Source organism: Colossoma macropomum, unplaced genomic scaffold (assembly GCF_904425465.1).
Source record: "Colossoma macropomum unplaced genomic scaffold, Colossoma_macropomum, whole genome shotgun sequence".
NCBI lineage: Eukaryota > Metazoa > Chordata > Actinopteri > Characiformes > Serrasalmidae > Colossoma > Colossoma macropomum.
In genome coordinates this window covers 1,062,115-1,074,902 of record NW_023495254.1, presented here as the reverse complement: position 1 = coordinate 1,074,902, position 12,788 = coordinate 1,062,115, and the positions used below count along the sequence as shown (strand labels likewise).

The 12,788-nt window shown below is 39.9% G+C and overlaps 1 protein-coding gene across 2 annotated transcripts in view; it reads right to left on the bottom strand.

Moving 5' to 3' along the window:
- Positions 1-12,788, bottom strand: part of pdgfab (platelet-derived growth factor alpha polypeptide b) — a 30,053-nt gene that overhangs the window by 4,625 nt on the left and 12,640 nt on the right. The window contains exons 4-6 of one of the 2 annotated variants that reach the window (XR_005006489.1): positions 11,852-12,042; positions 4,211-4,340; positions 1,812-1,953 (exon numbers count right to left, since the gene is read on the bottom strand). Coding sequence is in view for 1 of the 2 variants with exons in the window: in XM_036561505.1 (XP_036417398.1) it covers positions 4,211-4,340; positions 11,852-12,042 (321 nt within the window). In the remaining variant the exon portion in view is untranslated. The remainder of the gene's footprint in view (positions 1-1,811; positions 1,954-4,210; positions 4,341-11,851; positions 12,043-12,788) is intronic. The other variant, XM_036561505.1, reaches the window with a different exon arrangement.

Below are 12,788 nucleotides of genomic sequence, written 5' to 3'. Positions count from 1 at the left end.
CGAATCACAGTGAGCTGCAAACAGAGAGGGGGAAGAATGTTGAGAGGAGAAAAAAAAAAGAATGTAACTCCACAAGACCAAAATGCTAAAGCTATTATTATTTCTGTTTAAAGTTATTACTCCGTCTTGCTGTGAAGTTTATTCTGCAGTGCCATAGTTACCAGCCTAAACACTCCTGAGTTCACTAACACACAGCGTGATGGATGTGCTGCTGTGCTCTTTAATAGATGGACTCTTGGAGGATTCCTGTAAGAGCGCCTCTGTCGCACTAACAAAAACTGGCCTGAAATTTCTGACTGGGGCTCCGGGGCTCTGTTTACTGTAAGTGAATGTTCAGAATGTCCAGATCAAACTGCATTCAACTAAGGTGACTTGAAGTGGCTCATAACATGAAAAACTGAATTTTCTAAAATAAAAATTTGATGCACAGTACTGTGCTAAAGTAAGAAACCAGTGAAATCTCCACAATCTCTACAGAGAAACCTCTAAAGTTAGTCAGAGAAGTAGGTTGTATTAACTGCTTCTCATGATGGAAGTAAGCCCAAACACGTTATTCAAGGCTGATGCTTTGTTTTTGTCTAATTCCTTTTCTCATTAAGGCTTTATTGACAGGTACTCATCCTTTCAGACTCATAGTGCTGAGTTGTCTTCTCACAGTGGAAGGATGGACAGATACACCTGTGGATGTTTTTAGATCTAAAGCAGCTTGATTTTCTCCTCTCTCTCAAAGATGAAAGCTTTAAGCGCTGTTTATCTGATGGGGACAGTGTTGGTGGTCTACCAGGTCTTGTGGGTGGTTGTTAGAAGTCCCATTTTCTCTGTAGCTTTTTAAACTCCAGTTTGGAAGCTCCTGTTTTTTCACTTATTTTCCTTTGACTTTCTCCTTCCTTATGCAAGTGGACTATTTTATATCCAATCTCCTTAGAAATATCTCCTGAAAAATGAATAACTTAGTGACTAGATATAACAAGTATAGTAATTTTCCAAGTCCCCAGTCCATACAGTCCGTATATGAAAACTAATCTGCAAAAACAGCCTGTGCTGAATTTGCTGTTATTGTGATGTCATTAACAAGAGCTCATTTACATATGTCCGCCTGTTCAGCCTACCGCAATTTAACCGCCGTCCATTCCACCTACAGCATTTAACTCCGCCCATTCATGATGAAGTTATAAGAAGTGTTTCTGTCTGGACTACTGTCTGATTGAGGCACAATGCAGGGCAGCCAATCAAATCAAAGCTCATTTACAAATATATGTGTCTCAAAGGCACAGTAACAAAAACAGCCTGTTCAGTCCTAATGGATAAAATGGTCATGTAAAATGTTTACATGGGCTTTTCCTAAAGGGAAATGTTCATGTAAACACGGAATTATGCTGTTTTTTGTATATAAAACAATACAAATATTATTAATGTAAAATAATATATATGATGGCTCTTCGAAATAGAAAAAAAAAGAAATCAAAACGATACAAGATGTTAAAGTGTAAGAAGCCAAAGATGGAAAAAATCAATACTGAAGAAGAAGAAACAAATGTCTGTGATCAAGTACATCAAAACACAGTCCCACATAAACCCACCCACAAACACACACACACACACACAAACACACATTTCCCACGAGGTGAGCATGCATGAGCGAGTGTGAGTGAACATGCTGAAGCGTAATCACACACAAAGCCAAGCCAAAGCAAAAGCACAGCCAATCTGCACTGCCACTGGGTGACGCATGGTTGTGACTGGCTGCCCATCTCTCCCCTGATTGGCCCGTAGTCAGACAGGTGGGCAGGGCAGTGGTTCTAAAGTCCTACCTGCAGCAGGTACAGCTCCGCTGGACTTTAGGTGGGGGAAACATCTGCCGATTTTATTACGACACCAATAAATCCTTGCTGAGATGGGACGGCTCTGTTTTTTTTCTGTTTTTCCGTTTTTTACCTTTGACCCTACGGGGGCCTGGAAACATGAGCATGTGAAAGGGGGGCGGGCAGTTAGTTGGGGGCAGAGAGAGGTAAATGAAGAGATACTCAATAGAAAGAAAGAAGAAAAGAAATCAGCAAACTCAAATGGAAATGAAATATATAGAACATTTCACAATATATGCCGTTATTTTGCATATATTGAAAATGCATTTGAATATATTTCATTTAATATGGGATAAAAGAAAGAAAAGAAGAAAGGAAGAAAGGAAGAAAGAAAGAGGAAAAATTATTCAAAGCATCTAAAGCGAAGCAGACTGTCAATGTTTCAGCCACTTTAATCAGCACATACTTTCCTTTCTGAAAGCATGAAAAGACACACACAGACACATTAACACACATACACACACACCAGTGGTGTAGCTAAGGGGGGCTGAGAGGGCCTAGGCTTCTTCACTGTACTGTACAAAAGTTCTCAGATGCCAATGAAAACATTACAAAATATGGGGTCATCATGAGCAAAGATATGACTGTTAAAGCACTTCTCAGGTTGTCACCAATTTTCATAGGATGCTGCCACCATGGCAATGTTTACATGGATGCATGCCACCAATGGTCACGCGAAATGGCATCGAAAGATGCCTTTGTTTTGTGAAAAGTTCACAGTTAATATTTTGTCCTGCTTACGTAGGCAAAACTACTTTACCGAATTAGTTTAAACTGCGGCCCCACAGTCAAAAACCTATTAAAAAAAGTTTTCAGACCTTAAATATTTATAAGGACTGTTATGATCTATTTAAACCCAAGGCATTAATTGAGATAGTAATAAGCTAAATATAAACAAAATCATTATTTATAGGGTACTTTCCATTGGGAGGTGTCTGTCTCAAACCCTAACCACTAAATTTACACTTGTGAAAATAACACTTATTTTTTGGATTCTGTTTTCTAAAATCATTTTTTTTTATGTCTTTTTGATTTCTTTTAAAGTAAGTCGAAATTAAAAAAAAAATTCAAAAATGCTGTCCCATGTTTTAATGTCACTAACGAAACACAAATAGTTTTAGCTCATAGGCGGAGCCTTGTTTTAGCCACACCCCTGCATTTTAGAGCAGGAAGTGAGACTGCATCCCTGTCTCTCATGGCCACATGATGAGCAGTTAGATCCAACTGATTTAAAGTAAATGTGTCCCAAAGTCTGAAAATCAGTGTGGAACATTAAGAATTGTCACTACTGAAACACATATTTTAAGCAATTAAGTTAACCTTTTGTAGTGTAATGAAAATTATTATGTGTAAACTGTTCAAAGCTGTGTTTGCTGGTCATGTACTGGCTAGCGTTTTTGTATTTGGCTCAAAATAAGCTAAAATTGTCACTTCCGAAACAGTCACTACTGAAACATTTCGTAAGGTTTTGGTAGTTTTATGATTGTGTTGGTAGTGATAAAATGGAATGTTCAATCATTTGTTTTAATAACATAAACATAATTAAGGTATAAGGTCACTCAAAGCAAAAGGATTTTAGCCGAAATTTAAAGTCAGTTAATCTGAAATGTGTTTTCAACTAATTTGGAAAACTGATCCACATATGATGCTTGTTTACATATATTGTTGTATTGTTGCATCATGTGTATTTATTGTCTTCTGTATTTGTTGTTGTAGGATATTTATTGTACATTCTACACCTGTTTCACAGTCATGTATCTGCACTTCATAGAGTCCTGTGTAATCTGCTGCTGTTGTGTGCTGCACCATGGGGCCTGAAGTTCCTATAAGCTGCTTATCTAGTTACCGAGAAGCAGTAATAGTTGACCACGGTAAAGAAAACAAAGTTCAGCTCTGCAAAAAAAAGAACATTGGTACCTTTAACCATGCGCTCTAGACATCTACTGCTAGTAAAAGGTAGGACTCTGGCCTATTAGTTAGCCTATAGTCTGCTATCAGTTGTTACAGTTATCAATGTTATCCAGTGTTTTTCCTCCTCTGTATTGGAAGAGCAATTTCTAAAGATTTAGCAATAACTGGACAAGTTGCTGGTTGTTATTTTCATTACAGCAATGTCTTAATGCCTTAATGCTTGTTAGCTGGCCTCCTCAACCTGTAACCACCCCCTCACCCTTATAGTGAAATTCTGGCTAAGTCGCTGACGCACACACACACACTCTCCCTGAGAGCAGGAGTCAGAACACAGAACACACAGCTGGACAATCATTCAGATATCAGGCCAAACAGTGTGTGTGTGTGTGTGTGTGTGTGTGTGTGTGTGTGTGTGTGTGTGTGTGTTTTGTTTTTACCTGTATCTGATTCAACATGTTCTGTCACATGGTGCTGTGATACACACACACACTCCACATCATCCTCTAACCGAACAAGAACCTCCTTCAACTTCGGCTTCTTACGAGACGCAAACTCTACCTTCGCCACCTGGAGAGGGAGAGAGAGAGAGAGAGAGAGAGAGAGAGAGAGAGATAGAGTATACTCATAAGTATAGAAACTCATATTTATTAGTAATATACTATAATCAACAGTATGTAAACACTTTTTCAGAAGCACAAACACATTTATTACTACATAGACCCATATTCGTTAATATATAAACTGTGATTAGTAGCATGTAAACTTATATTTATTGATACATAAACACACATATATTAGTATATAAATGTATGTTCATTGGTATACAAACATATTTGTTAGAATATAAACTTTTCAATGTAGAGTATATACTTATAATTAGTACATGAACCTATTTTAATATACACAAACATAAACATAAACGCATATTCTTTAGCACAGAAGTCATACTCACTAGTATATCAACTCATTTTCATTAGTATATACATCCATTAGCATAAGCATGTGTTCATTAACATGAATTCATATTTACAAGTATATAAACTCATATTAATTTGCATAACTCATTTCTTAGCATATTAACTCATATATTTATAAGCATAAACTAATGTAATCCTTTAACAAGTCAGTAACAGAGGCACTCAAGTTTCAGCGTGTCCAGAAACCAAACATTCAAATGCTGTATCTGAGAGACTGGGGCGCGCACACACACACATACACACACACACACACACATACACACACATACACACACACACACACACATACACACACACATACACACACATACACACACATACACACTCACACGCTGTGCTGTGGACGTCCTGCCCTCTTTGTAAACACTCCGCTGCATTTCTTTCTCTTTTTCCTCCTGTTCTCTTCATCTCACTCTGATTTCTGGGACAGTTTTGGGTTTGCTGATGTTTCATGTTCTTTAGAACTGAATCTGAACATTAGCTGGATTTCTACCCAGATTTTTATGCACACTTTGACACAGTGAATAAAAAGGATTGAAACTGCAAATATAACAAATATCGTCAAGCTTTGCATAAAATTATGTATGCTTCCTTGAGAAATGCCATAATTCATAAAAGAAAGTCATACAGCTGATCAGACTGATCCATTTTTGGTTTCATTAGCTACAAAACATGATGGAAGGCAACAGGTTTAATAATGAAGAATAAAACATACTTTTTTCTTTTTAAAGACAAAAACAATACAGTGATATTAGCTCACAGACAGGCGTAAGAGACCTTAGGGCAGAGCCATTATGTTTGCCAGTGCGCTTTGTCTCTGTGCTCTTATTATGTAAAATGCAGCCATAAAATTCAACAAAAAAGTAAGAAATTTTTGCCTAACATTCAAAATTTGTCGGTCAAATTTCTCAGAAGTGATTTTACAATCAGACAGCATCATCATGAGTTTTATTCTCTTGGACTTGGAAACCCAGAGTTGCTCAGAATAACAAAGAATTTCAGTTATTCTTTAGAAGTGAACTGAAGTGAGTCAGCAGTGCTTCGTCCACTCCAGAGTCCAGCCACCACATTGCCCAACCCCTGGTATTCATTTTAAAATTTAATTGACAGGCGACTTCACAGCTATGTAGCAGGAAACCCCAATCTCTCTCTCTCTCTCTCTCTCTCTCTCTCTCTCTCTCTTTCTCTTTCTCCCACACCATAAAAAGCCCCCCACTCTGCAGGAGGCCCCAAGAGTGCTATTTATAAATCATAGAGTGCGAACCCCAAAGCCCTGCTCTGGGCGCACACACAGTCTCACAGCCAAGTGCTTCACACCGTCCCTTCCCCACCAATCCACCAACACACCCCCAACGCCCCTTACAACCCCTTAACACCCCCCACCCGCACTGTGGAGACTATTGTCCGTGCTCGGCTTGGATCGGGAATTCCCCCTGAAGAGACATAGAGGCAGAGGGGAGGAGAGAGTGAGATGGGGGGGAGTGAGAGAGAGAGAGAGAGAGAGAGAGATTGAGAGAAAGTGTGCGTGTCGGGGAACTTTTTTTCTTTCTTGTTCCAAGGAAAACAGGCCTGAAGGTGCAGGGAGCAAGCAGAGTGAGACCAGCATCGGAATAAAGGAAAATAAACACAGCACTACTCAATCTGTCACTGACCAAATTAGACTTCACAAACACTGAGAGAGAGAGAGAGAGAGAGAGAGAGAGAGAGAGAGAGAGAGAGAGAGAGAGAGAGATTAAATGAAGAAAAGCCCCTCTACCTTTGGGAACCAGCTCTCAAATACTGATCATTATTGCATTATTGAAGCTGCTATTTGTTTGCTAACATCTTTAACATATTCAGATGTTATTATTCCACCACTGTGCCATATATTTTCTATTAATGCTTGTCAATAGCCTGTACCGATAAAGGAATACTGTCCACTGTCGGTCAGTATGTCAGTCTGTAGGTCCATCCGTCGGCCACTGTTCTCAGTCAGTCTGCTCTGTCAGTCAGTTAATCTATTCCTCAGTGTTTTGGTCAGTCTGGCGGTCAGTCAGTCTGTCGGTCTGGTCTGTTGTGCAGTGTGCCAGTCTGTCGGCCGGTCCTTGGTCAGTGTAATTTCTTAGTGTGTCACTCAGTCTAATGGTCAGTCTGCAGGTCAGTGGATCAGCCTCTAGGCCAGTCTGTTCGTCTGTCGATTGGTCGGTCTGTCAGTATGTCAGTAGGTTTGTTGGACAGTTTGTAAGTCTGTTGGTCGGTGTGTCAGTCAGTCTGTTGGTGAGTGTGTAAGATTGTTGGACAGTATGTTGGTCGCTATATCAGTCAGTCAGTTGGTCACTGTGTCAGTCAGTCAGTCTGTTGGTGAGTGTGTCAGTCAGTCTGTTGGACAGTCTGTTGGTTGGTAAATCTGTCATTTGGAGTGCTAAACTAAAGGAATGAAATGCTAAAGAGTTGGGCTTCGTCGAGGTTGATTGTCATGGCAACTGTTCAGGGGGAGGGTGACACAGTCAGTATGTCAGTAGGTTTGTTGGTCGGTTTGTTGGTCAGTTTGTGAGTCTGTCGGTCATTGTGTGCGTGTGTCAGACTGTCGGACAGCCTGTTGGTCACTGTGTCTGTCAGTTGGTGAGTGTCAGTCAGTTTGCTGGTCAGTCCGTTAGTGAGTGTGTCAGACTGTCGGACAGCCTGTTGGTCACTGTGTCAGTCAGTCTGTTGGTGAGTGTCAGTCAGTCTGCCAGTCAGTCTGTTGGTGAGTGTGCTGGACTGTCGGACAGACTGTTGGTCAAGTACACCAAGAAATATGTGAGTATGCAAAAAATTAGTTATACCTGTCAGCTTTAAGCTATAATCTGCTTTGATTAAACAGGAATTATTGATGGTAAAAATTGTTCATTTGCACCAGAAAAGCATATTTAGCACAGTGATAGAATATTCAGCACTTAAAAGTCAACATGTAGCATTTAATGATACCACTGCTGTTCTTGTAATACAATGTTTTCTAAAGTGATTAAAGTGTGCATTCAAGCACACAAATAGCCTGAGGATCCTCTAATATCATTGATTAATGTCTTGTTCATCTTAAATTAATCACGTAGGAAAGCATTCAGAAGCACATACTGTCATAACACACGCACATACACATGCACATGCACGCACATAAAGGCAATCTGGCAGCATGATTTATCTGATAAGCTGAGAGTGAGCAGAAGCAAAATATAATTACAGACATGAGAGCAATTACTGATCACCTCAGGGGAAGAAAACTAAATAAATAATAGAAAGAATGAAGCAATTAAAAAGAAAGAAAGAAGTGATTAAAGGCAGGTAAGTGAAGTGTTTCTAGGGATATACAAGGAAGGAGGGATGTAATGATGGGAGATGGATGGGTGTGTGTCTGCGAGTTGAGGGTGATGAAAGAGAAGAGAGGAGAACGAAAGACAGAAGGGAGAGAGAGATGAAAAACAGAAGGAGGAAGGGAAAAAATAAAGGAAAACAAATCAGTGAGACACTCAGGTGGGATAAATGACGGGGGAACCAGCAAGAGACACTGAAACATAAACAAGCTATTGTTACACTGCTGTACTCTGATACTGTTACACTATTGTAGTGTTATACTGTTACAATGTTACTACACTGTCAACTTGATCCACTGTTACACTGGTACTGTTGTACACCAGGTTACAGTTACATTGTCAGACCATTTACTGTTACACTGTTATACCATTACACTATTACATTGTTGAGATACATTGTATCACTTTTACACTGTTATACTAATACACTGTTACACAGTTGTACTGTCACACTTTTATACCATTACACTTTTATACACTCACACCGTTGCACTGTTTACACTGTTACGCTGTTGTATGACACTGACACTTATATTGTTGTACTGTTACACTTTTATATACACTCACATTGTTACACTATTACACTATTATACCATCACACTGTTGTACTGTCACATTGTTACACTGGTGTACGACACCGGCACTTATATTGTTGTACTGTTATACTGTTACACTGTTATACCATTACACTATTACATAGTTACACTGTATCACTTTTACACAGTTTTACCGTTACACTTTTATACACTCACACTGTTATGCTATTACACATTTATAAAATTACACTGTTGTACTGTTACATTGTTACATTGTTGTGCGACACTGACACTACCGTAGTACTGTTATACTCTTATACTGTTGTACTGTTACTCTATTATAACATCACACTGTTACACTATTGAACTACTACACTCTTGTACACTTATACTTTAATATTGTTTAACTGTTATCCTCTTACGGCAGTATATTGTTACCCTGTTACACCGTTTTAGTGTTAAGAAAATGTAACATTTCAGCATTAAGAAACTGTAAAGTTTCAGTGCTAATAAAATGTAAAGTTTAATAAATCTCTGTTTGTGAACTGAGTCCCACACCCAGCTACTGGCCTCTCCTTTGAGACAAGCTTATCGCTGCAATGAACCAAAGTACAGCAACCCTGCCCAACACACACACACACACACACACACACACACACACACACTGAAGCCAAGCCTATTTACACTGGCTGTGTTTTTTATATTCCTGCTCCGAACAGCGGCAGCCTGTGCAGGCCTGCTCCTTTTTTAGCAGAGAGGAGGGGAAAGATGGCAAAATAAATATATAAATAAGTATCTAAAGTACATTTGCTCAAATATATATCGCTGGAAAGAAACACATAGGATGTTCCCCGTCACTAAAAACAAGTGAAAACTGGTGAGCAAGATGAACCAAGCGGTTTTAGTCCTTTAATAAAGCTTTTATAAACCCATGGAAACGGGAGCGACTCTGAACTGAACCATTCAGCTAAACCTGGAGAGGAACAGGGTTAAATAAAAGGAGAGAGAGGAGAAGAAGAAGGGGGAAAAGAGAAAAAAAAGGGGGAAACTTGGCAAGAGACAATGTTCCATACAACACACTGCACCTGTGTGTGTACCTGCTCCGGTCCAGAAATGTCTCAGGTCTCTGAAGCTCACCAGTAAACACCCAGCTGAACCGCTCAGCGCTGATGTGTGCGTTTAAGAGAGTTCAGCATTCAGAAAATATCTAACGTAGCAGAAGAACAGCACTGACCACATATCTGTTTAATATTTACTATCTATGAAATGGTGTATGTGTACAGTATATATAGTGTATCTTATAGTGTATCTATACAGTATAAGTGCTGTATCTATATATTATTATCACAGCTTGTATTCTTTTCAGGTGACTTCAAAGAAATCTGCACTATTCTCTGTATCTTTAAATAACTTTCTGAACAGTTTTGGAAACTCGTCTCTTTTCTTTTCCAAGTGGATTATCTTTTATCTGACTGTCTCAAAAATAACTCCTGAAAAACAAATAACCTGGACTTTATGGCTATTTTTTCCATTTTTCTCGCTTTCTGCCTCACATGTGAACAAAACATTTCACAATCCAGATAAAAACGTGAGCCTGTGTGTCGTAACGAAGCGAGCGCTTTGGAAAACTTCAGCCTTCCGCGTGTCCCCAACAGTAGCCCTAACAACACACACACCAGAGGAACTGAGGCTTCTGCTCCGTGTCAGACTGAACACTGGGAATAAAGCCAAAGAGTGACTTACAGCACACACACACATATACACACACACACACACACACACACACTCACACACACATAGACACACTCAGCTCCAGCTCATGCAAGGGATTTATGGATGTTGAAGCACAAACAGTGAAAGGTGGCTCTGGAGACACTGACAGTTCACTGCTGCACTTCTTTCTCTCTCTCTCTCTCTCTCTCTCTCTCTCTCTCTCTCTATTTTCTTCATTCTTCCCTTTCAGCTCTCTGCAGAGCCAGCAGCACATTCTGGCCCACAGTATCAAGGCCTGGGGTTTTAGACTTGTGCCCACTAACTTCTTATGTTAGCATAATCCTTAGGTCATCAATGCATAGCAAAACACTGAGGTAGATCAAAGTGCTTATAGGAAAGGCTGTTCACTTTGTGGCCATCTTTGCAACACCACCCGACAGTTATTTCCAGGTTCCTCTCTCTTTGAATGGGGAGAGACCAAAATACCCGAAACTGAAGGTCAAATTACCATATCAAAAACATATATAAAATCACTGACAAAATCTGACAAGAAGCTCATAAATATTTTGTAGCATTTGACGTTTTTTTGGGTTGTTCTGGCTACTGAACGTTTGATCTCCACAACAAGGGGGGCTTTTTCCACTTGTGGCATAATCAGCAAGCTGACTTTTTTTCTTGAACAGGGTCCCTTCTCTGTAAATACAGACTATTTTAAGCATTAAGAGCTTCCCCATTCATATTTCAACCAGAGACTGGTCTTCTCCGGGTAGATATCTAAGTTCAGTTTTGGCTGTCTGGTAAACTACTTGAATCATTATAACTTAGCTTTGGGATCTATTTCTTTGTGTTTAAGGGTATTTTTTCATGATTTTTCCAGAAGTTCTATAAGCTAGCATAACACTATCATTAGCTAACAGAAATGTTTTTCCCCTGCAGAGGTAATGAGTTTTTTGGAAAGATTTTCAGCCATGCTAACTTACATTCCATCCATGGGCTAACGAAAGGCTTGTTGTCCATCAGACAATGTTGATGAATGGACCATCACGCCCCGCTTTGAACCCACTTGCGCGTTCATGAGGTGCTGGACTGGTTTGGTCCCACCTTAATAAGTCTACTTTCTCAGCCCAAACTTTCTTATGGTTGACCCCTGATGTTCCTGTTACTGGCCCGTGAGACCACAAGAAGTATCGCTGGCTTTTTGCATCTGTAGGGCAATGATTTTGCAGCTCAACCATGCGTTAGTATGGGCTAACTCTGTCTGGCTGCAGTAGGAGCTCAAGTATGGGCTCACTGTGTGCCTCTGGCCTGGCACTGAGTGACCTGGAGCTGGTCCACATGAGGGTAAAGTGGAGCTGAGGGAGAGACACTATGGCCTTCACAAAACTGAGCCAAGCTCTACATGGAGACAACCCAAAAGAATGAAGAACAAAAGCTTTTTGAGTCAAAAGAATGCAGGCAACTGCAGTAGGGGGTGTTTACTGGAGCGATGGCAGTGCACTGTGTGTGTGTGAAGGGCTACCCACCTTAACAGTGCGGTGGTGTCTTTTTGAGGCATGGCAGCGCATGTTGCTGGTGTTGCAGCAGCCTGTGCACCGCTTCACCTCCACGCAGGGGGGCCAGATGAGGAAGTTGGCGGCCGTCGGATCCACCTGGCTGCGCGGGATCTCGTAGATCACCGTTCTCGTTTTACACGCAGCTGGCACGGCCTCCTCTACTGTAGCGCAAAGGAAGAGGAACATGGGACACATTTAATAAGATGAAGATCTGAAGTGTTTACAGATTCTGGGCACAATATAACACCAAAATATGCAGGACAGGGGTACACCAGAACACCTATTTACATACCATTTGAACATTTTTAGCACACTTTTAAAGCAGGCCTGTTTTCTTAAAATGCATTTTCCGCCTGTTTTGGAGGTCCCTTAGTTTTGTACTGTGCATTTTATAGATGGAATACAGTCCTATGTAGAAGTCTGTTGATTCTGAAGTGAAAGTAAGTTAATACATTTTCTAGAGAACACACTTCTGCGCATTTTAATGCACAATTACTGTTTATTTGGTGAATTTATCATATTAGAAAAAATTAAGGCACATTTTATATTTTCTATATTTCTGTTTTTTTTTTCTAATATATTAAATTCAGCTAATATATATAAACTGTGCACTGTGCATTACTATGAAATATAATCAAAGGAGCCCAAACTTTTGCCTCCAACTTTATATTTCCATGGAAATGTTTTACAAAACTGGAAGGGCACTGGTCTTTTTAGGGCCACATTAAATAAAAATAAAAGTGCTTTTATTGTGGCAGTTGCACACATTTTGTTTTTTTTCCCAAGAAAACAAAAAATTGTGGTGTCCATTTTATTTCAACATGGCCATCTTTGTGGAAAGGTGTGACCTGTTTTCATAGCAGGGGGTTCTCAATCCCTCCTTTTCTTACCTCATTGCTCACTAGCA